The sequence below is a fragment of the Podarcis melisellensis genome, assembly GCF_964234715.1.
Source record: "Podarcis melisellensis genome assembly, chromosome: 3".
Classification (NCBI taxonomy): Eukaryota; Metazoa; Chordata; class Lepidosauria; order Squamata; family Lacertidae; genus Podarcis; species Podarcis melisellensis.
The window spans coordinates 1,056,046-1,079,417 of record NC_138530.1 but is presented as its reverse complement, the minus strand read 5'-3'; the positions used below and the strand labels follow the sequence as shown (position 1 = coordinate 1,079,417).

Below are 23,372 nucleotides of genomic sequence, written 5' to 3'. Positions count from 1 at the left end.
CCAAACAGCAACAGAAAACCTGGTCCTTAAAAGTGTTCCAGGTACTTAAAAGTGGAATCAGCTGAATTCCTCACCTTCCTTGTTCTGGTGTTAGGAACAAGTGGTAGGAAGGGAGGCACGGTGAGCTTCTGTAATGTAACTGACTGCGCTTAAGCAGTTGATTCTGTATTTGGAGTTTTTAAAAAATGAAATTTTATGTGCATGCAGATTTTTGAGTAGGCAGATGCTGAGGGTTGTATCCAGCAAAGTCCTTCCATTCACACAAAGACTTGTGCAGGAGACGTTCCCTGCCCCGTGCACTCCCTCCAAATGTGTTGTTCCCCCCACAACTCTCTGAAACAGATAGGGAGCGGAGCTTTCGTTGGACTAGCAGAAGTCCTTGCGCTAATGGGACGACTTTGTTGGATGCAGCTCTGAATGTCATAATACTGAGCCCAATTCAAGGTGTGAGTGGTGGAATACAAAGCCCTAAACAGCTTAGGCACCAAGTACTTAAAGGAATGCCTCCACAATCCCTCCTTACCTTTAGGGTTGGGGCTGGCAGGGGAGGCCCTGCTCATGTTCCCATGGACAGGTATGGCCTATGGACTGGTGACTTGAGAAAGGGACTTCTCTGTGGTGGCACCCTGATTGTGGAACTCCCTCCCTCCGTCCCTGGGAAATCCAGCTGTTTCCCATGTTGTCAATTTTTAGATGTCGGCCACACTTGCTTGCCTGAGCTTTCGGGGGACGCATTTTCTTTGAGTCTAGCACTTGTTGTTATTGTTGTTTAGTCATTTTGTCGTGTCCGACTCTTCCTGACCCCCTGGATCAGAGCACGCCAGGCCCTCCTGTCTTCCACTGCCTCCCGCAGTTTGGTCAAACTCATGTTGGCTGCTTTGAGAACACTGTCCCACCATCTGGTCCTCTGTCGTCCCCTTCTCCTTGTGCCCTCCATCTTTCCCAACACCAGGGTCTTTTCCAGGGAGTCTTCTCTTCTCCTGAGGTGGCCAAAGTCTTGGAGCTTCAGCTTCAGGATCTGTCCTTCCAGTGAGCACTCAGGGCTGATTTCCTTCAGAATGGAGAGGTTGGATCTTCTTGCAGTCCATGGGACTCTCAAGAGTCTCCTCCAGCACCAAAAGCATCCATTCTTCGGCGATCAGCCTTCTTTATGGTCCAGCTCTCACTTCCATACATCACTACAGAAAAAACCATGGCTTTAACTATAGCACTGTTGGCATTGTGCTTTTTGTGCTATGCTGTTCTCAGCTTTTATTATTGTGTGTAAATTTTCTGTCAGCTGACAAACGAACCGATCTACTTCATTACAATACAAATTAATGGGTAATTAAAACCTTGTGGCCTCCCAGGCTTCAAGCAAGATGCCACCTCAGTGTTCATAGGGAAGAGAGCTGGGTTCTTGCTGTGCGTTGCCCAGTTCCCATGGCTGCCAGCCAGTTGCCCTGGGTGGGGCAGAGCTCAGGCAGGCAAGGCTGCATCATGCGTTGGGTTTGCCTGGAATGCTGGCAGCAGCAGCGCTTTGCTGCATGTGGCACCACCTGCCAGGCTGGATAGGATTTAAATCACAATTTACATCACTAGTCAGTGTGAGAAGTTTCTTACGTGGACTTACAATGAGACAAGGAGACACCGAGATAAGGTCTATTACTTCCCTTTTATTATAACGCGTTTGCAAAGGCGGGCTCCTCGTCCCAGGGTGGTACGAAGAGCCCCGAACAATGGACGGGCAAGAGTTTTTATCCCTATTGCTGCCGCCCTTCATTCGAAGCTTGGCTTACAATCTATCTAATCATCAAAGACATGGTACTAATACATCATCCATTCTACGCTCTCTAAACCTAACCTTATTTAGAGACTCTTTCTACTTCCTTATCTTGTTGACCTGGCTCCCCTGCAGCCGAACCCACCGCTGGAATTTACAACAGCCCAACGCTGGAATTTACGACTGAGTTCGAGGCACACCTTTTTACTCCTTCTCACAATCCCCCCTCTTTTTGTATCTTGTCTCGAACTCACATAATAATTCTTGGGCTGCTATTTCTGCTTCCTCATCGGATGTGGGTACTGAGGCATATTGCATCTTCATAAAATATGTGGATACCTTCCGTTCTGCTAGGAGGGACAAAGAATTATTGATAGTTCTAACGAAGATTGGCAAAATGCATGGAATTAAAACGCATCCTGCCGCAATTAACCCAATTAGGGCCACTATGGCCTGCAGACCAGGTAATTTAGGGAACCATGAACCAAACATATCCTTAAAATTTAATCCATCCCAAGTCTGGACCGGTATATGTGCTAACTTTACCATACGGTCTGCTATGTCTTTCACCACCTTCCCACTATCATCTATTTCAATACAACAATTAGTAAGATTAAATTTTCCACAAACCCCGCCTTCTTTTGCTAATAAATAATCCAAAGAAAGCCTGTTTTGCATAATATATGTTCGGCTTTTAGCACTTTCCTTAGCTAATTTGGTTAACGCTGCGGCTGTTTCATTAGTAATTATTTCTACAACTGCCTGTAAACGGATAATGCGATTCAGCAAATAGATGGGATCTCTGCCAAAGGATCCGGCTGTGCCATCATTTGCCCAAGTGGCTGGACCATAATATTGGATAATTCTCTCTGGGGGCCATTCTGTATCTGTCCATTTTCCTATATGGATTCCCCGTTTTCGTCGTGGTCCTATTTCATCATATACTGGGACTCCTAGTTTTGCTTTAGTATGCAAAGGGAGTAGGAAGAAACTAGGTCTTAAGGTTGCCAATACACATGAGCCGACCCAATTTAAAGGTAACCTATTGTAAGCATAGCTCCCACAAGCCCAGTAAAACCCATCGGGGGTTTTCCATTCTAGCATTCTGTTCTCCGGGTCTAGGAGAAAGCTCATATTGGTAATATTTCCGAGGGGAGAGGGCCAAGTTTTATTATTATTCCCTTGACTCCACCACTGTTTGTCCTCCCATTGTCCTATACAAGGGAGTGTCCCCACATGCGTTCCATTTATTCGGCTGGTGTTCCTGGTGAAGCATTCTGTCCCAACTAGGTGATTAGAGATTTGCCATACCTCGTTACCCAAATGCTTATAAGTGTAATTGTTTTGTGTTTTATATACCTCCGTATAGTTTACTTCATGAGCCACCCATGGCCACTGATCCCCCATATTTGTTCCTCCACATACAAAACAATTTTTCACCGTTAATTCCTTGGCTATAGTCTCAGCTAAACTTAGGAACATATTATGGGCTTTAGGGGGTAGGGGAAGGGTATTTAAATGCTGTACTTCTTCCTCAAAATCTTCGAATACTGATATGGGTTGTCTTGTTACCTTAGTTGTGTGTATTTGTATGATGAGATATCCATAAGGATCTTTTCCAGTCCCATCAATGCCTATACCTATGTGCACAAGTTTAGGCGAAGTAGAAGGTCTCTCGCTCGCCCATAGACATACTGGGTTGCATTTTCCTGTGGAGCAGTCGGTGGAGGCAGCTCCCCTAGTGAGATTTATTCCCTCAGGGCCTCTATAGGTGGGCTGCTTATTAACTCCCTCTGTGTACCAATAATTATATACCCCGGCCCCGGCCCCCACGTTGCTTCCTTTTATTCTCTGGAAAAGGTACTTTCTTTCCTGTAAATATGATTGTTCCCATCCACGATTTCCACACCAGACCCCTGCCCCTCCATTTGGGCCCTGTCCTTTATCTATTGCGATACAAGCATCAAAACAGACCATAATCCTGCCCTCTCCCCTTGTTGTATTATGTGCTACATAACCCTGTCGGTTTTGGGCCAAGGAAAACATACTTCTCCCCTCACCAGCTTGATTAGCGGTTCCGCCCTTATATCCGTAAACATATATACTGGAAGTTATGGGTCCCACCGCCAGGGGTTCATAGCATTCCGTCTTGTTTCCTTTTACCCTACATCTATAATATTGAGTTTGGTTGTGAACACAAGGATCTAACTGTTGAACACATTCTGGGGCTATATTATAATACATTAGGGTCTGTGTGATTTTATTGCCTGTTCGGGTTGTCTGGATGCATTCGGTGCACTGGGGTTCCGATTGGGTTGCCCATGAAGTGGCCCATCCTATTAATACTATTCCTAATACTTGCCAGTTACCTTTCATGTGTGGGGTTCAAATAGATTAAAGCTTGCCTCACCGTTGGGGTTTCTGCTAATTGGCACGTTACCTCCCCTCCTAATTTCACTTCACAATATTGGAGTATAACGTCCTCTATAAAGATGATGCTGCACCTTTCAGTACAATGCACACACTGCACACACCCTTCGCAATGTTGACAGCAACAGCACTCGAAAAAGCACACACAGGTACAAAACAAACACATCACAGTCTAGGTGCGCCCTTCTGGATCCCGGTTCCTGATTTGGTAAGCGTAACTTTCAGCGGATTATTTGGACTAGTCACTGCTGTCCAATTTTCAGGTGGAGCTCTTTTCACCCGGTGGTAATGGGTCCATCCATGCTCTCTGGTCCGTACTGCTGATTCGGTTGTGAGCAGGACCTGGTATGGGCCTTCCCAACTCGGGCTGAGTTTCTCCGTCCGCCAAGCCTTTATCAGGACCAGGTCTCCGGGCTGAAAGGTGTGCTGTTGCTCCAGGAGCGGGGGCCGCTGTGCTAGTATGCCTTGTCTGTGGAAAGATAACAGAGACTGGGACAGTGACTGCAAATATTTCCTGATAAACTGATCCCTGAACTCGATTTGAGGGTTTCCTAATACTACCAAATATGGGTGACCCATCATCATCTCAAAAGGGGACAGACCAGTGTCTTTTCGGGGAGCTACCCTCATCCTTAATAGTGCCAAAGGGAGATTTTTCGTCCAAGGCAGCCCATTTTCAAGATATAACTTAGTCAAATGTTTTTTTATTTCCCCATTCGCCCGTTCCACCTTTCCACTGCTCTCAGGGTGCCAGGGCGTGTGGAAACTCCACATAATCCCCACAGCTCTCATTACCTCCTGCATTGCTTTTTGGGTGAAATGAGTTCCCCTATCAGAGTCTATGACTTCTATTATTCCATACCGAGGAAGAATGTGTTCCAGAATGGCTTTGCTAACCACCTGAGCTGTGGCCCTACGGCTAGGGAAGGCCTCAATCCAACCTGTCAAATGATCTTTAAATATCAACAAATACTTCTGCCCCCCCCTTTCTGGCAGTTCGGTAAAATCTACTTGTACTCTCTGGAAGGGCCATACCGCTAGAGGCCGCCCACCCCTTTCAGTTTTCCTTGCCCGGGCTTTGTTAACCTTTTGACATATCAGACACTTCCATGCGATGGCGTGCGCCATCGGCCACATGTCTCTACTCCAATACACTGACTTCACCAAATTCACCATTCCCTCCGTGCCTAAATGACTTCCTTCATGTATTTTCTCCAATATATTTAACATAGTTGATTTTGGAAGGACCATTTGCTTTTCCGGAGTCTCCCAACTTTCTCCTTTTCTTTCCCATCCCTCCTTTTCCATGTATTCTTTCTCCTTTTGAGTGAACACTAAATCTTTTACATCCTGCGGGTCAATCACAGGTACTTGCAGGACACATTGTTTAAATATTTCCTTCCTTGGTTCCCCCTCCGCCGCTTCTCGCGCTCGGAGATCAGCCCATGCATTTCCCTGTTCCTCCGAACTGTGTCCTTTGGTGTGGGCGAGGATGTGCACAATGCCTATCTTCCGAGGTCCCATCAGGGATTCTAGTAGCCGCTCGAGTAAAGCAACGTGTTCAATTTGTTTCCCATCCGCCTTTATGAAGCCCCTTTCTCTCCAGGTCCGACCGAAAGTATGCACCACTCCCCATGCATATCTTGAGTCAGTCCAGATTGTCACATCTAACCCGGTTGCCAATTCCAGGGCTCGGGTTAGCGCCATTACTTCACATTTCTGGGCTGACCACGTGCTAGGGAGGGCCCCACTCTCTATCGTCTCCCCGTCTTCCTTGACCACTGCGTATCCCGACCTTCTTTTTCCTTCCCTCACATGACTAGATCCATCTACGAACCATCTTTCCCCTTCCGTTAGAGGTACCTCGCTTAGATCTTCCCTAACTTTGGCCATTAATTCTATATCCTTAAGGCAATCATGCTCCTCGAGTTCCCATTCTTGCCGCTCCCCTCTTAGGAATTCCGCTGGATTCAAATTTCTATCTGTCCCTATGGTTATATCATTTCCAGTTCTGAGTATCCCTTCATATTGCACTAGGCGCCTGTCCGTCATCCAGGTGGGTGCAGCACCTGTCAGTACTGCGCCTATCTGATGAGGGCTGTGCACTATCAGTGCTCCCCCAAAGGTCAATTTCCTGCTTTCCAATACTAATTCGGCCGCTGCAGCCACCGCTTGAATGCACGCCGGCCATCCTCTAACCACTGGTTCTAAGGTTGCGCTTAGATAAGCTACTGGCTGATATCGCCCCCCTCTTTTCTGAGCCAGGACTCCTACTGCCGTCTGAGCAGCCACTGTCACATACAAGTGGAACGGCTGCTGTAGATTTGGCAGGGCCAGAGCCGGACTAGTTATTAAAGTTTTCTTAATTTCTTCCCACCTGGCCTTATCTTCCTCGTCCCATTGCACCTCCTCTTGTTTTCCTGTCAGTTTCCTATTCAAAAACTGAGTCAACTTTGAATACTGATCTATCCACAATCTGCAATATCCCAATAATCCTAACATTCTTCTTACATCAGTTTTATCTTTAGGTGGTCGTAGTTCCATGATCCCTTTTACTCTATCTGGGTCTAATTGCCTGGTTCCCCCATCTAAAATATGTCCCAGATACTTAACCCTCCGCTCAGTGAATTGCAATTTTTCTCTGGATACCTTAACTCCTAAATCACCTAGCCAATTCAATAGCCGAATAGAATCACATTTAACTTCCTTCTCTTTTTCCCCAATCAATAGTAGGTCGTCTACATACCGCAGAACCTTGTTGGATCCAGTGGGTTTAAACTCCCTCAATCTTTCCCCCAGTGCCTGTCCAAACAACAGAGGACTCTCTGTATATCCTTGGGGCAAGACCGTCCACCGGTACTGCCTTTTCTGACCGGTCTCCACATCCTCCCACTCGAAGGCAAACAAATCTCGACTGTCTTTGTCCAGCGTGCATGCCCAAAAGGCGTCCTTTAAATCAACTACTGTATACCATCGAGTGGAAGGAGGGATCCGGCTCAATAACGTATAAGGATCTGGTACGGTGGGAAATCGGGGTACCACTATGCTGTTTATATTTCTCAAATCCTGTACCATCCTATATTTGCCATCTTTCTTCTGTACGGCCAATATGGGTGAATTAAAAGGTGACATCGTAGTTTCTATAAGCCCCTGATTTAAAAGGGCGTCGACCACCGGCTGCAAACCTATTCTCCCTGCTCGTTTCATCGGGTATTGTGAGGTCCATAGATGAGTAATGCCAGGCTTCACTGTGATTTTTATTGGGTCCATTTCCATCTTCCCCATAGTTTTCCCATCTACCCACACTTTAGGATTGATTTGTTTCTCTTCTTCCAGCTGGAGTGTATACATTGGAGTTCCTTTTTCCTCATCCATTAATCTATACCCCAATGAAACCATGAGATCCCTACCTAATAAATTTATTCCTGACTCTGGTATGAACAGCAGGGATGCTTTGATTTCCTTTTCCCCCCGAACAATTTTGCTTGGTTCTAATTGGTAGACTTCGGTGGACTTGCCACTTACCCCTATCACTTTGACTGTTTTTAAAGTTTTCCTTACTCCTGGTATATTTACAGAAACAGATGATCGGGCTGCCCCAGAGTCCACCAGAAACACAACGGGTTTCCGAGAGGGACCCACAAACAAATTCACCAGTGGCTCATTCCGGGTCCCAGAGCATGAGCCGGAGCATCCCTAGTCTTCGTAGAGACTATACAATTCGGTCCCCGTGTCCTCATTATCTCGGGGAGGTCCTTGTCTCTGTCTGACAGGCGCATCGGGTATCTGGTCCCGCGGCGTCCTACACTCCCTAGCAAAGTGACCCATCTTCTGGCATCGGTAACATATTATTGTTCCGGTCCTAGGACCAGAGCCCCTGCCCGGTCCATAAGACCCCCTGCCTCTGTAACCTCCATTTCCTCGGAAATTCCCCTTGGTCTGAAATTCTCGGTTCCCATTCTGTTCTCCGATTTTCTTTTTCTCCTCTCCTGCCTTTTGGATAGCCGCTACCATCATCTGGCATTTTTGCTTTTGTTTGACTACCTCACGATTAACAAAAACCTGTTGTGCCGTTCTTACTAACTCTATAGTCGCGGCATCTTGCCAATTCATCTTTTGCAATTTCTTTTGAATATCAGGCCATGCCTTGGTTACAAATTGCATCTTTAACAGGTTATCAAATGCTGGAGAGTCCGGCGTAACTCCGGAATATTTAGTCAAATGTTCTCTAATCCTTTGTATAAAATCGCCTGGTGACTCGTCCCTCATTTGATTAACCTCAAAAGCCTTGGTTAAATTGGTACTTTGAGGCACTGCCCTCTTGATACCCTCCAAAATCATTTCTTTTAAATCTGTAAGCTGGACACGATGGTCTGGGTTATTTATATTCCAATTTGGGTCCCCTATAGGAAATTTGGTCTCCGGCGGAACTGCCGCCGGGGCCCCCTGGTTACCCGCGGGCGCAGCCACTCGCGCCTGTTCCCTTACTTCCCAATATTGCATTGCTGCCCTCCGTATCATTGCCTTTTCTTCTGGAGTGAATAAATGTCCCAATATATACATCAATTCTGTATATGTATATAGGTGTGGTCCCATCCACATTTGTAGGAGGTTTGCTACCTCCTGACTATTCTCATGTAGTTTAGGCAAAGTTTGCTTTAATTCTCTGAGTTCAGAGGGTTTTATAGGGCTGACCACATATACCATTACGGGCTGTCCGGCTGCATTGATTCCGCCAGGGGTTTCCCTCAGGGGATAATTTTGTACTATGCATGGATTTCTCTTTCTCAAGTTAGTACTGCTGTCTGAATCGTCATCCGGCAATGGATATTCTTTGTACGGTAAATTCTCCAAATCTCGTTTACACTGTTTCAATTCTTTTCGTAGCCTTGAATGCCTTAACATCTCATAAAGAGGGGGACTAGACATTACACCGTCGTTGGGCCTCAAAACATTTGGGCCGGATGACGGGGCTGTCTCATATGGGGGTGCGGTCGCCCTGACTGCGGGGGTCGGACTCACACGATTATAGTCCGGAGGCAAATCACTGAGTCCTCCACGACAGCCAGGCTGTGGTGGCGGAGGCAGTGGTTGGGGGAGGTCGGCCAATCCAGGCACTGCCAGGGGTGCACCGGTGGGTGGAGGTATCGCTGTCTCTTCATCAGACTCTATTTTCTTTTCTTTAAGTGGAAATTGTCTCAATGGTGGTGGATCTGGCCCGTAAAAAGTTACATGGGACCATAATTCTATGTATGGTCTTTCTTTATCTTTTTTAGATTTGATCAAATAGAATTTCAACTGCTTGATCCAGTATGGGTTTGTTTCCCCATCTGGATCCCAACGATACCCTTCATCGGGTCCTATGGGGTATTCTGGCCACCTTACTCTACACAGATTAATCATTGTCTCTTTGACTAATCCCCTACTATAGGGTCTTATGTCCTTATCATCCCAAGCCAACAAAACCTGTCCCAAAGGACTATTGGGATCTATGGGGTCCTTGGTCCCATTACTGGGGCCCCTTCTACATGTACTCTGACTCTTTCCCATACTCTATTATGTCTCTTTTTCGTTCACTCACACAATCGCGCGGAATCGCCTGGCCGTTTCCCTCGCGGGAGAACGGAACCGCAAGCTAATCCTCCCGCCGGGGTCCCAGGCCCCCCGGTCCACACTCACGCGTCCGTTTGGAACCTCTCTTTCATACAGAGACCACACACCAACAACACCCAATATTCCCCTTCCCAGGGATATATTACCAAGATACTCACCCCCTTCAGTCTAGTGCCTCCTTCTCGGTGGCTGGTAAACTGGCAGGCGTCCCTGCAGGGCGAGGCAGTCCCCGACTGCGGCGGTCCCAGACCACCAGTCTTTCAGAATATCTTAAGTCGGTTCTCCGTCCTTCCAGCTCCCGGAACCTGTCACCGCGGGCCCTGAGCAACAGATCTCTCCGAAAGTCGGAGTGCCGGCTGATCCGTTCCCCAGCCCCCGCCGAGCAGGTCGTCGAGAGCCCCACGTTGGGGGGCGCCAAAAATTGTGAGAAGTTTCTTACGTGGACTTACAATGAGACAAGGAGACACCGAGATAAGGTCTATTACTTCCCTTTTATTATAACGCGTTTGCAAAGGCGGGCTCCTCGTCCCAGGGTGGTACGAAGAGCCCCGAACAATGGACGGGCAAGAGTTTTTATCCCTATTGCTGCCGCCCTTCATTCGAAGCTTGGCTTACAATCTATCTAATCATCAAAGACATGGTACTAATACATCATCCATTCTACGCTCTCTAAACCTAACCTTATTTAGAGACTCTTTCTACTTCCTTATCTTGTTGACCTGGCTCCCCTGCAGCCGAACCCACCGCTGGAATTTACAACAGCCCAACGCTGGAATTTACGACTGAGTTCGAGGCACACCTTTTTACTCCTTCTCACATCAGTAAGACTTGATTTACATCACTAGTCAGTAAGACTTGATTTAAATCATTTTTTTACAGAAAGACTCATTCTTGCATATTTACAACCAGATGAAGGTTTCATTTTTGGAATAATAAATTTTCAGAGTAGTTTTTACAGTCATATCAAAAATAACTGATTTGGTTATACTACTACTACTACTACAACAACAATTTATTTGTACCCTGCCCATCTGTCTGGGTTTCCCCAGCCACTCTGGGCGGCTTCCAACAAAGATTAAAAATACATTAAAATGTCACACATTAAAACCTTCCCTGAACAGGGCTGCCTTCAGATGTCTTCTAAATGTCAGGTAATTGTTTATCTCTTTGACATCTGATGATAGAAATACATAGACAGATAATTATGAAATTATTGTGAAGTTTAATAAGTTAACTGTTTATATTTGGACAACTTTTCTGCTGTACTTTATTGGAAGGAGAAAAATAATCACTTCCTTAATAACAATTTAAACCATTTAAACCATTTATTTAACTAAAACAACAACATAGCATATGCATCCATGTTTGTTAACTGATGTGGTTAAACGCTTTTTTAAAAACAACAACACAGAGACACCTTAGACTGAGTTTTAGCACACATGAAAAACTTAAAACAAATCCTTATTTCCTGATGAATAGCCTTTGGACTATAATGTAACTTAAATAGAAAACTATATTTAGAAATATTTCACCTCCAAAAGCATTTTATTTTAAAAATCCAATTTAAATTTTAAAAAACCCAATTTATTTATTTTTTAAAAAATCTGTTGTGTTTTAAAAAAACAACATTGATTTTTATTCACCCTTGCACCTGCTCACCGAGCTGAAGTTTCGGGGCTTTTTAGCTCAAAGATGGAAAAGCGATGAAATACCAATGAAAGAACAATGGCAAGAAAAGTTGATGGAATCCGCTGAAATGGCAAAGTTAACTGAGAGACTCAAAGATAAGGACAACAATGACTTTAAAAAAAATGGGAACTTTTTATGATGTATATACAGAAACAATGCATTGAAATGAACTCACTTGCAGGATTCGAGTAATACAATTACAATGGACAAATATAAATAGAAAATAGAAACATGAGGTTAAAATGTTAAGAACAGATTGACAAAGTACAAATTTAATTAATTAATTAATAAGGCATATAAAATTATAAGCAGAAGAAATTAATATGCTATAAACCAGAAAGGGAAGTTGGGGGAAGTTGGGGGGGGGTTAACTGAAAATGTAAAATGTAATTTGAATTTTTGATTATGCTTGTAAAATCTTAATAAAAATATTTTTAAAAAAGAAGAAGTTTCGAGGTTTTTTATTTAGAGAAAAGGCAAGTAAAACGAGACACGGATGGAGGTTATCAAACCGTGCATGTTCTGGAGAAAGTGGATAGAGACGTTATTTCCCCTCTCTTTTTTTAAAAAAAAATATTAAGAAGAAATGAAGGATCCATAAAAGATAGCATCCAAGACAATAGTAAAGAGCAGAGCAGTTATGCATTATGATAATAAAATAAGGCACACATCTTGTAGCAACGTCTTCAGGATAACCATATTTCGTGACATGAGGGAGATAAGGAATTCAGAACCTTGCCATCTTTCCCCTCTCTCGTAACTCCAGAATTCGTGGCCGTCAAGTGAAGCTTCATGTTAGAAGGTTCAGAGAGGAGGGACTTCTTCAGCCAGCGCATAATGAAACTATGCAATCTGCTCCCACGAAAGGCCATGGTGGCTGCCGACTTGGCTGGCTTTAAAGGAGGGTTGGACAGATTCATGGAGGAAGCAAAGGCTGATCATGGCTTCAAGCCTTGATGGACATGTTGACATCCACTGTCAGAGGCAGCCTGTTTCTGAGTGCCAGTTTCTGGGGAGCACGAGGTGAGAGAGGTGCTGCCGTCGTGTCATATTTTGGGGCATCTGGTTGGCCCCTGTGAGAGCAGGATCCTGGACTAGATGGGTCGTCGTTCTGATCCAGCAAGCTCTTTGTTGTTGTTGTTTAGTCATTTAGTCATGTCCGCCTCTTCGTGACCCCGTGGACAAGAGCACGCCGGGCCCTCCTGTCTTCCACTGCCTCCCGCAGTTTGGTTAAACTCATGCTGCTAGCTTCAAGAACACTGTCCCACCATCTCATCCTCCGTCGTCCCCTTCTCCTTGTGCCCTCCATCTTTCCCAACATCAGGGTCTTTTCCAGGGAGTCTTCTCTTCTCCTGAGGTGGCCAAAGCCTTGGAGCCTCAGCTTCAGGATCTGTCCTTCCAGTGAGCACTCAGGGCTGATTTCCTTCAGAATGGAGAGGTTGGAACTTCTTGCAGTCCGTGGGACTCTCCAGAGTCTCCTCCAGCACCAGAATTCAAAAGCATCCATTCTTCGACGATCCTATATGGTCTCAAACAGTGAGATGGTATCGAAGATAAATGCCCCTTGTAAAATGAGTCTCAGTGAGTGGCTTTCTGTGCTGATTCTGGAGCTCATAAGTGGCGCCACTTCTGCTGCATCTTTTAAATTTTAGTCACACCAGTTAGGTGTGCGGTACTAAGTGTGTGTCGCTATCATGTTTCCTGAACAAAATTGGGCAGGCTGCCCCCAGAGTTTACCCACCATAATAGCTTCAAGGGGAGAGTGGAGATGGGATTCCTGTAGGCCTGCTCCTACCTTAGAAATGGAAAAACAGAAAGCCTGAAAGTTCCCCAGCCCTCTGCCTAAGGCTTGTGCCTGGTTCCTGTCCATCAGCTTGTGCCTGGGGAAATAAACCGTTGGCAGAACTGGGTCCAAACCATTCAGCATGCAGCTGGAGACCAGGCAGACAGACAACGGCTGGCAGAACCAAAGTTTCCTTTTTAACCTTCCCTCTAAATCTTTTTCTTTCCAGGTCCTAGAAAAAAACCCCAACACTCCCATGAGCCATAAAGAGATCCTTCAAGTTATCCAGAAAGAAGGATTGAAAGAGATCAGGTGAGTGTTGATTGAGTCACATGGTTATAGGAGTTTTTAAGCGCCTTTATTGACCTGCTACACTTTCCAGGTGTATTGTGTGTGGAGTGCCATTCAGCTAACACGGCTCCCTTTTGGGGTCATATTAAGTGTTTCACATCCACACCTCCAAATAAGTGCACATTCAAGTGTGTTTGCACTTCTCCTCTCAGTCTGTTGATGGCAATCCACAGTTCAGCCTGCTGTTAGGCATGCAGGTTTATCTATTCTATTTTGTGTGTGGACGCTCACACATGCCAATTAAACACATCAGACACAACACACTACAAAGCCACACTCACACAGCAATGCAGTTGAAATAAAGAGGATAAGTCTCATCTGTTTAATGGAAACACCACTGTTTTAAATTATAACAAGCTGTAAATTATGGCAAAGCAATTATTGCTCCTATTGTACCTTGCCTTGCCAAATTCTGTAAAAGGTTGCTGCTGCACTGAAAATTTCACTTCCTGCTGTGTCTCAAACTAAAAACACTTAATTTAGTTAACTGCAGTGTCTGCCAAACATTATTTATCTTCTCTCTGTATGTTGGGCCACCTGAAATATATTTATTTCTGAGCAATTGTAATTTTAGCAGCTGTTGGTAGGGTTGGGGTTATTATCCAGTGAGTTCTCTATGTATTCACATTATTAATTTCTAAAAGCACTGGTTTTTGTTTCATTGGTAATGCATATTCAGTCATCTTGTGTAGGTCTCTTCTAGGTCGAATCTAATTTGTATACAAGGACAGGAACAATAAATGTGTTAGTGACCTGCTGCAACTAACCCACATTTCCACCAAGCTGTATCTGTAGTAGATTTTTCTCAGGTTCACACACATAGCCTTACTTGCACCTTCTATGAGAGAAGTTTCACATTTTGTAATAGCTGTAATTACCCCAGCTTGATGATATTGTACAAGATCTGGGCAAGTCATTCTGCCAAAATATGTTGGCCTAGCTAATTACACTTGGGTTTTGTTCTTCCAGGTAGTTATGTGCTTAGTTTCTGGCTTGGGAAATGTGGATGGTCATTGGAAAAGTTGGAAAATGTTGCTTTGCTAAATATTTAAAGAGTTCTCTCTCTTTCTCTCTCCCCCCCCCCCCACTCTTTTTGGATTTCAATCAATTCCAGAAGGTAAGAACTACTGTTGGTGTACAAATGCCATTGAATTCAGCTAGCAAACATCACTGTTGATTAACTTTAAGCGGCAAGCTTATTTTGCTCTGAGGCTTAGAAGTGTGTGTGTGTGTGTGTGTGTGTGTGTGTGTGTGACAATACTATTTAGGTGAAAGGGTTGTTTTCCTGCCTGCCTGGAGCCAGAGCTTGTGGGACGCAGCGGCCAGCTGAATGGTGTGGGAAGGGCTGGTGCGTTCCTGATTAGCGCACGGAACTGCCTTTAGTCCTCCTTGACCTGAGCAGCCGTCTCGGCTTGGGCTGTGGCTTTGCTGAGCAAAAGGAGCTTAGTGCAGCTCTTCAGTCTGGATGATTTCATCTCTGATTAACATGCCAAGCTTCTCTGAGCCATCTTGTGGCTCCCTCCAGAATCTCCTGAATGCTGCATTAGACCACAGGCATGCCTGCCTGGTTACCACCAGCTGTGCTGCACGAGTGCCAAGCACAAGATGTGTCTGTGGCGGAGAGCAAGTGCCTTACGCCCTGGGGTTCTCTCCCCTGCCGTGGGGCCAGCTGCGTAAACTACTGCAAGGCCCATACTGGTTTGGGAGGTGACGAGTGCAGGCGGAAGCCCCTCTGGAGGCATTTCTTGAGAGCATCTTCAGTCCCACCAATAAGCAGCGTGCAAACTTGCCTAGAATGTGATTGCCAAAAGGTTTAGGCACACGGTTGTGTTCTTTGGTTTCAGGTGCAAGGATTTGAAAGGGCACAAGCTAAGCAGCAAAAATGAGTCGGCCAAAGCAAATCTTTCACCGATATTGTGGCCTGATGTAAATCAACCAAACTGTATTGTGGGGGTGGAATTCTTCTTAAACCTACAACACTCTAGCCGGTGTTTTTCTTGTTTGATTAAGTGCTTAGTCAACCTTTAGCAGATCCTAAACAATAAACATTGCCGTTGCCTTTGTGTCTCCCAACGGACGTCTGTCCAATGAAGGCTTAAAGCATTGCATAGAAACAGATCTGCTTTAATTGTGGGTTCTTGTATTAGTTGCCTGTTATCTGTTTACTAAAAACGATAAGAAAGAAAGAGCCACTATTTTAAAACCATGTAAAGAAACACATGAAAACAGCAGCAGAAAAAAGCTGGTTTATTTTAATGGAGATTTGATAAACTGCATTATAATCAGCTTGCAGTAGTCTAAAACTGAGCCTTGGAGTCTTTCTTCTCTGATTGATTATGGACATCAAGCAGACCCTGCTGCTTGCAGCTGATCAAGAAGCCCTGTACCTCGGTCTCAGCCCAGCACACGCTTATTTAGGGCTACTAGCTATGAGGACTACTGTCTTTCGCAATGGTCGGAAACCACCAGAGGGGAGAGAGTTGCTCTTATGCTTGGTTCCTGCTTGTGGGCTTCTTCCCTTTGGGGCGTCCAGTGGGCCACTGAGAACAGGATGCAGAACTAGATGGGCCCCTCTTGGCCTGACCCAGCAGGCTCCTCTGACGTTCTTAGGACTAGAAAGGAAACAGAGGAGCAAGGAAAGCCCTCCCCATGCTCTAGGGATGATATTCTGCTTTGAAGGCCAGAGCAAGTCTCCCTCCTGGCCTCAAGAAGAAAGGGGCAGGACAGGAATGCATTGTGTGTGAGCCCTCCATGCAATATATGCCGCAATACCCTCCCTTTGGGGCTCCTCTTTGTTCAGCTGTTGGGTGCATTTGTTTGCTGTCTCCCAAGCTGCCCTCGAGTGCCACTGCCTTGTGAGCTCAGTGCTGGTCAGGCTGGCCTGGCTCATGGGGAGACTGGCTCCCATTTGAAGTCATCAGCAGCTGGGCAAGGCCTTGGACAGGGCAGACACAAAGTTTGGCAGCAGCATTCCCCTTGTGTGTGCCAGGGGGACTAACCCTGCCCTTCTCTTTTCAGTGGGACTTCTCCTCTTGCATGCCTGAATGCTATGCTGCACACCAACTCCCGTGGGGACGAGGGCATTTTCTACAAGGTCCCAGGGCGGATGGGCGTTTACACCCTGAAGGTAAGGGAGTCTCCTGCAAGGAATCGGAACTGGGCTGCCGTTGGGATCCCACGCACTGCCAGGATACGCACCGCACTGTGTGGCTTACAGCAGTAGTCCCTCAAAGCAGGGGGGGGGGGTACTGTCGTCTTGTTTTTCTTTTTATCATTTACTTGTGTTTTTATCTCGTGCTTTATTCTGTGAGCCGCCCTGAGATCTTGTGACCAAGGGTAATATATAAATTCAGTATAAATAATAATAATAATTATAATAATACAGTGGAACCTCGGGTTACGTACCGTCCTCCTTATGAACGCTTCAGGTTATGGGCTCTGCTGACCCGGAAGTAGGTGTTCCGGGCAGCAAACTTTGCCCTGGGATGCAAGTGGAAGTCGTGTGTCGGTGACTGGGAGGCCCCATTAGCAAAAGCACGCCTCAGGTTAAGAACAGTTTCAGGTTAAGAACAGACCTCCGGAACGAATTAAGTTCATAGGTACCACTGTAATTTTGCATCTTTGTTCCTGGTGTGGGCTTTAAACATCTGGATCATAACCATGGTATTGGCTTGCAGAAATGATTTTTTTGAGCCTGGGTCCCCCCCCCCTGTTGTCCTTACACTAGTTATGCTGCTTAAAGCCACTTGCTTCTCCTTCAGCGGACATGTGTCTCGCATGTGCATATTGGAGTAGTGCTGCTGTTAAGATTTTGATCAGGAAGGCTGTGATGGAAGAGCTTGCTGGGCCTTGAGGTTCACTGGCTAAGCAACCTTGGCCAACACACATGGAAAGTTCCCCCCATCCCACCTAGTGAACCTCCCTAAGGGGGTTTGTGACAGGGCAGCGGCGTGGAGAATGGCAGGAGAAAGAGAGCAAGGAAGAGCTTGGCAGAGGGTGGGGGCTCTGTAATACCTGCCAGCTGCTGTGCCCTTTAAATGGGGGCAGTTCAGTATAGTATAGGTAGATTTGAGGTGGACTCTGAGGGTGGCTGCTTCTTTTAAAAAGTCTGCTCCAGGTCCTCTTACAGAGCTGAGGAGGTGCAGTGTAGTGGTTAAGAGTGGTAGTCTCGTAATCTGGGGAACCAGGTTCGCTTCCCCGCTCCTCCACCTGCAGCTGCTGGGTGACCTTGGGCCAGTCACACTTCTCTGAAGTCTCTCAGCCCCACTCACCTCACAGAGGGTTTGTTGTGGGGCAGGAAGGGAAAGGAGAATGTTAGCCGCTTTGAGACTCCTTAAAGGGAGTGAATGGCAGGATATCAAATCCAAACTCCTCCTCCTCCTCTTCTTCTTCTTCTTCTTCTTCTTCTTCTTCTTCTTCTTCTTCTTCTTCTTCTTCTTTACCTGAGATCTTCCTAATTAACCAGAATACCCAGCCAGATGGGCGGGGTATAAATAATAAATTATTTTAATAAATTATTATGATATATTGTGCTCGTCCCCAAAGAATGGCATAGCTTTGGGGCAGCACCTGCAGTGCCAGAGGTTGAATCTAGGACACAGCGGGGGTGGGGGCTCTTTTTTCTCTGTTGCTCTGGCGAGGTTTGTGCCATGCGTGGGGGTGATGGACAGCTTGGCTTGGCTTTTGCTGCAAATCATTCCAGGAGCAAACTCTGTAACAACCTGGTTGTAACCTGCCTGAAAATCGGAAACAGATTTCTCTTTTTTGTTTGAAACCCAGTTTAGCTTGAGGGAGCTTTGGTAGCTGCAGGAGCTGTCGGGCCTGAGCTGGCAAAGCGTCCCAGTGGCTTCTTGATGAGTTGCTGGGTACAAAGGTGCTCAGGGCATGCGTCCTTGAGGAGTTATGCCAAGATACTGGAATGGACCCTGGCAAGAGGTCATAGAGCACACACTTTGCCTGCTGTCCCTTCCAGACTTAAATCACTCTCCTATCCATCCGAAGGGTCTTGGGAGAAGCCGCCTTCTGTGCCTGAGACCCTGGAGGGCGGCTGCTGGTGAGGGTTAGCTGCATTCAGGTGCACAAGAAGGCAATATATATCGTATTTTTTGCACCATAACACCCACTTTTTTCCTCCTAAAAAGTAAGGGGAAATGTCTGTGCGTGTTATGGAGGGAATGCCTACGGGTGGCATGCCTACGGATTTTCCTCCTCTAAAAACTACGTGCGTGTTATGGTCGGGTGCGTGTTATAGAGCGAAAAATACGGTATATTTATGCTTTTGCGTTGGAAAGAATTACTCTGTAGGAGATTCTAGAAGAGAAATCCTGTGCAAACAGGCCATGAGAACGGGGTAGAGAGAAGGAGATTGGACAGGATGGACTACGTAATGGCTGACAGCCAGGTTTTTAAAAGAACATAAAAAAGAGTGCTATCTCCACATGAGAAAGGTTTCGTCTATGTGGGCTGTGGAATCCCATTCCTTGGAAGGAGGCTGGGTGGGTGGGTGGGCAGCCAGCCCTCTGTTGGGAATGCTTTGGGGCAAAAGGGAGCCTTGCTGTGGAGTGGAGGAGAGTCCCCTGGTCCTCAGGACCGTAGTCGAGACACAGTGCCAACCTGCAATTTCAGGTTCCTGGAAAAAAGTCTTGCACAGTTGCCACTAATTTAAAATCTGATTGCATGCAAGAGGAGCCTCCAGGTGGATTATTATGCCCCCTGACTTTTGAGCCAGAGGATGGCGCTTGCGATGTTCTTGTCTTTAACTCTCTCTTTCTCTCCCCGCCCGCCCACCCCTAACCCCATGGCCCAGTCCTAGTGAATGTTGAACTGACATAGAGATAAACGCACCAAGGTCCCCCTGTTTGTGTTTTGCCTGCAGAAGGATGTTCCAGATGGGCTGAAAGAACTCTCCGAAGGCTCGGAAGAGAGCAGTGACGTGCAGTCAGACTCCCCCAGCTCCGAGAACAGCAGCAGCAGCAGCAGCAGCGACAGGAGCAGCAACAAAGGAGGAAGGAAAAGCCGGTGGCGAAGGAAAGGTAGCTATTCCTGAAGAAACTCACAAGCTGAGTTGTCCTCCCCCCACCCCCCACCCCCAGCCTGCTTTGCACACCAGTTGCTGGGGCCGTTTGCTGTTGCTTGTTGCAACCTGGTCCTCACTGCAAAAGTGGTTTCAGAGGATAACTTAGCCGAGGTCGCTTAGAGTATGGCACTAGTACTCAAAAAATTTCAGGCCTGAGCTTGCGTTGGTAGCCAGTGAAGTGCTCCAAACAGAAGCCTGAAGCTGTCAAGTGCCATCTGAATATTGTCCTGAATAGAGCTTTTGTCCCTGGCCCTGACAGTCGGGAAATGGGCAAGCTCTCCCTTGCTTTGAATGGATCTTTCTGGAGGTGGGGAGACGCTAGAGTTCACTTTTGGAGGGGAATTGACTCAGTTGAATGTAGCTTTGGGGCGCTTGAGGGAAAGGTTGTTTGCTGTTTGTTTGGAGTTCAGAATTGCCTGCAAGGCTTCTGATTCAGAGGGCATTTCAAATTTCCGGATGTGCAGAGACCCTTATGCAGGGCAGTGGAACTTGCAGTCCCAGCGCAGCCCATTGATGGCTCAGTAAACCTCGAGACCTTGTTGCCCGCCTTCAGTTAATAAATGGGAGCTGGGGAGACGTGCTGTGTCCCTGGAGTGCCGCAGTACATGGGCCTGCTGGGTTGCCCTCATTGTAGTGCAACTACTGCCAGAAATCCTGGAGACTAAAAGAGCAGGCTGCAAGGTGGAAGGCCTTGCGGGGGCAGGGGGGTGATGTTCAGTTTTCTGTGCAAGGAGCTGGAGGAGCCAGTGACCACCACAGCAAGTTACTGCATTGTTGTTGTTCATGAGAAACACTTGCAAAATGCTCTTGCTAGTGAAGAGCACCACTTAGTAGCTGAATAAATGATTTGTGAGCCGTGAATCATATAGCGGTATCTGCATGTGTGTTCAGCCAGGAAAGTTCGCACAGTGACTTAGGGCAAGTACCCATCTCTTGCTCTGTGGTGTAGGAGACGGGACTTCTCACACTTGGTAGACCTCCCCAGGTCAAAAAACACTGTTGTAAGACCTCCCCATGTAGGAGAGGCAGCAAAAGGCTGCAGCAGTTGTTCCAGCGCCACTGAAGCTCTGTTGCAGCAAGGGGGAGGCATGCAACAAGTTGCCAAATGAGAATTGGCTGCTACTTGCTGCTTTGATGAGGGGCAGTTCAGAGTTGTACTAGATGTGTAATCAGGGGGAAAGTTGAATAGTGCACGCTTCTAGGAAATGTGGAGAGTCTCCCATGCTGAACTGTGAATCATTTCTGTAAAATCTGGTGTGGCTAATCCCTGTTGGGAATGTAGCATGAGCAAACTGAGAGGGGAAAAGCTTGGGAGAGCCAGATTGCAGCTGAGTCATCATCCCTCTTGGATTTTGAAATTATGTTGAGATTAGCTTCTTATCAAGCTCGTCATCCTCAAGGCTAATTGTCTGTCTGCGTTTGCTAGAAGAGATAGGAGCTTGTGAAGGTCAAGTATCGTCCGGGATCACAAGAATGAATCTGTGCTGAGCTGGTGGACCGATAGCAGCTGAGGCCTTGAAATGCGAGGCAGCAAGTCTCTGAGCCACGCTTTGTTCAAGCAACGGCAGGGTCTTCAGCAAGCCAATAATGGGCTAAATAATAAGATAAAATTAATAAGCCCCCTCCCTCAGTAATGTAATACAGTGGTTCCTCGGGTTATGGACGCTTCAGGTTACAGATGCTTCAGGTTACAGACTCCGCTAACCCAGAAATAGTACCTTAGGTTAAGAACTTTGCTTCAGGATGAAGACAGAAATAGTGCGGCAGCAGGAGGCCCCATTAGCTAAAGTGGTACCTCAGGTTAAGAACAGTTTCAGGTTAAGAACGGACCTCCAGAAGAAATTAAGTTCTTAACCAGAGGTACCACTGTACAGAGATTACGGCACTGGTCTACCTTGCATAGTTGTTGTAAAGATGACCGAGACCGTGCATGAAGTATATTGATCACTTTTTTGAGAGGCTGTGCTTTGCAACTCAAGGGCAATAACTGAGTGTGCATGATGTTGCTTATTCACAATACTTCTATGCTTCTCCTGCCTGTGACCATAGCCACGTGTTGCTGCCATAGCAGAGCTGCAGTGAAGAATAAAAGTGCAGCCCTGACCTTTCCTGTAGCAAAAAGCAGCAGTTGAAAGAGGGTAGGTCCCTGCCGCTCTTGGAGGTGTCTGTTTCTACCTTGTTGTAACGAATGGTGACGATCCAGAGGAAGTCGACTGCCTAGATGCCTGCTCAGGACCATAAGAACTGGCCCAACCCTGTCCCATGAGCTCTGTGTTTTCAGCAGTGCTGCTTTTCGTCCCTATGAAACGGCTCATCAAGCTGGCCCAGAGCCCTTTTGCTCACTAAGCCTCTGGGAGCAGCCGGCTTGCTTGCAAGCCAGTATCTGAAGCAGTGGGTGGGTGAGGGTTAAGCAGAAGGAAGCTGGATCCTGGCGAGGCAGAGGCAGTGCTGATCTGTTTGTGCTTTGAAGAGCGGAGATTGCCCCATCTTGGCAGTTGTGGAACCTGGGGCTGCTTCTGGGTGAACGGAAGGTGGCTGTGATCAGGGCCCCCTCTTCCCAGCTGAGGTCATGCTGTCCCCATTCTCTTCCTCTTATTGCTGAGAGATCTTCTCCTGCTTATACTATCCCCACTTCCATAGCCTTCAGGGTGTACTGCTGTCTTAAGCTTGCTGTCAGGTTGGTGTTGAAGACGGCTTTCAAGCTCTCCTGGTGCAGGGGCATCCCAGGAGGTGAGAGCTTGTTTAGCCGTGGGCTGGATCCCAGAAGCTCCTTTCTCCAAATCAGGCACCTTGTTCTTGCCTTGTTAATACTTTGGACCCCACAATACCTCCGAGGTGGCCTCCCTTGTACAGTCATACCTCGGGTTGAGGTAGCTTCAGGTCGAGCATTTCCGGATTGCGCTCCATGGCGACCCAGAAGTAGCGGAGCCTGTTACTTCCGGGTTTCGCCACTTGCGCAGACGCTCAAAATGACGTGCAGCGAATCACGACCCGCAGACGCGGGTTGCATTCGCTTCAGGATGTGAACGGGGCTCCGGAACGGATCCCGTTCGCATCCAGAGGTACCACTGTCAAGCCATTTCTGCTCTTCTGAGGTTTAGAGGTGTCCCAGAAACACAAGGTGAGGACATCATGAATAAATTGACAAAAGGAAATAGCGGAATGGCTTGGAGTGAGGGAAGAAGACTTGATATTGGATATTGACAAAATTTTCAGGATGAAACCAGTTGCTAAAAGACCATTTAAGGGGCCAGGGGATTGCCTAGTTTTCCTCAATTCGAGGTTGCTGAAAGATAAGATCTTACAAAAACGAAGAATGGCAATAGATGGACGTAACATATTAATATACAAGGAAATTCCTAAAAAACAAAATAATTACAAGATATTGACAGATGTGCTGAAATCTAAAGGAATTCTGTTCAAATGGCTATTCCCTGAGGGACTGTCTTTCACATTTAAAGATAGGAGAAGGAACATAAGATCTATAGAAGCATTAACTTTCAGGAGCAAGGCTTTTGCCACAATTCCTCCAGGTTCTGGAGGCGCCTCCCTGGGGAGCACATTTCCACTGCAGAAGTACTGTAAAACCCTCTTGACTCTGGGTGACCTTTTGGTGGATTTTTGATCTGTTTGTGATGCTTAATCTGAGTTGCAAATCATTTTTGCAT

At 46.6% G+C, this 23,372-nt stretch overlaps 1 protein-coding gene across 1 annotated transcript in view; it reads left to right on the top strand.

Moving 5' to 3' along the window:
- ASXL2 (ASXL transcriptional regulator 2) overlaps positions 1–23,372 on the top strand; it is a 66,599-nt gene that overhangs the window by 19,165 nt on the left and 24,062 nt on the right. Inside the window, exons 2-4 of the mRNA XM_081903726.1 lie at positions 13,507–13,589; positions 16,647–16,755; positions 19,504–19,660. Coding sequence (XP_081759852.1) covers positions 13,507–13,589; positions 16,647–16,755; positions 19,504–19,660 — 349 coding nt within the window. The remainder of the gene's footprint in view (positions 1–13,506; positions 13,590–16,646; positions 16,756–19,503; positions 19,661–23,372) is intronic.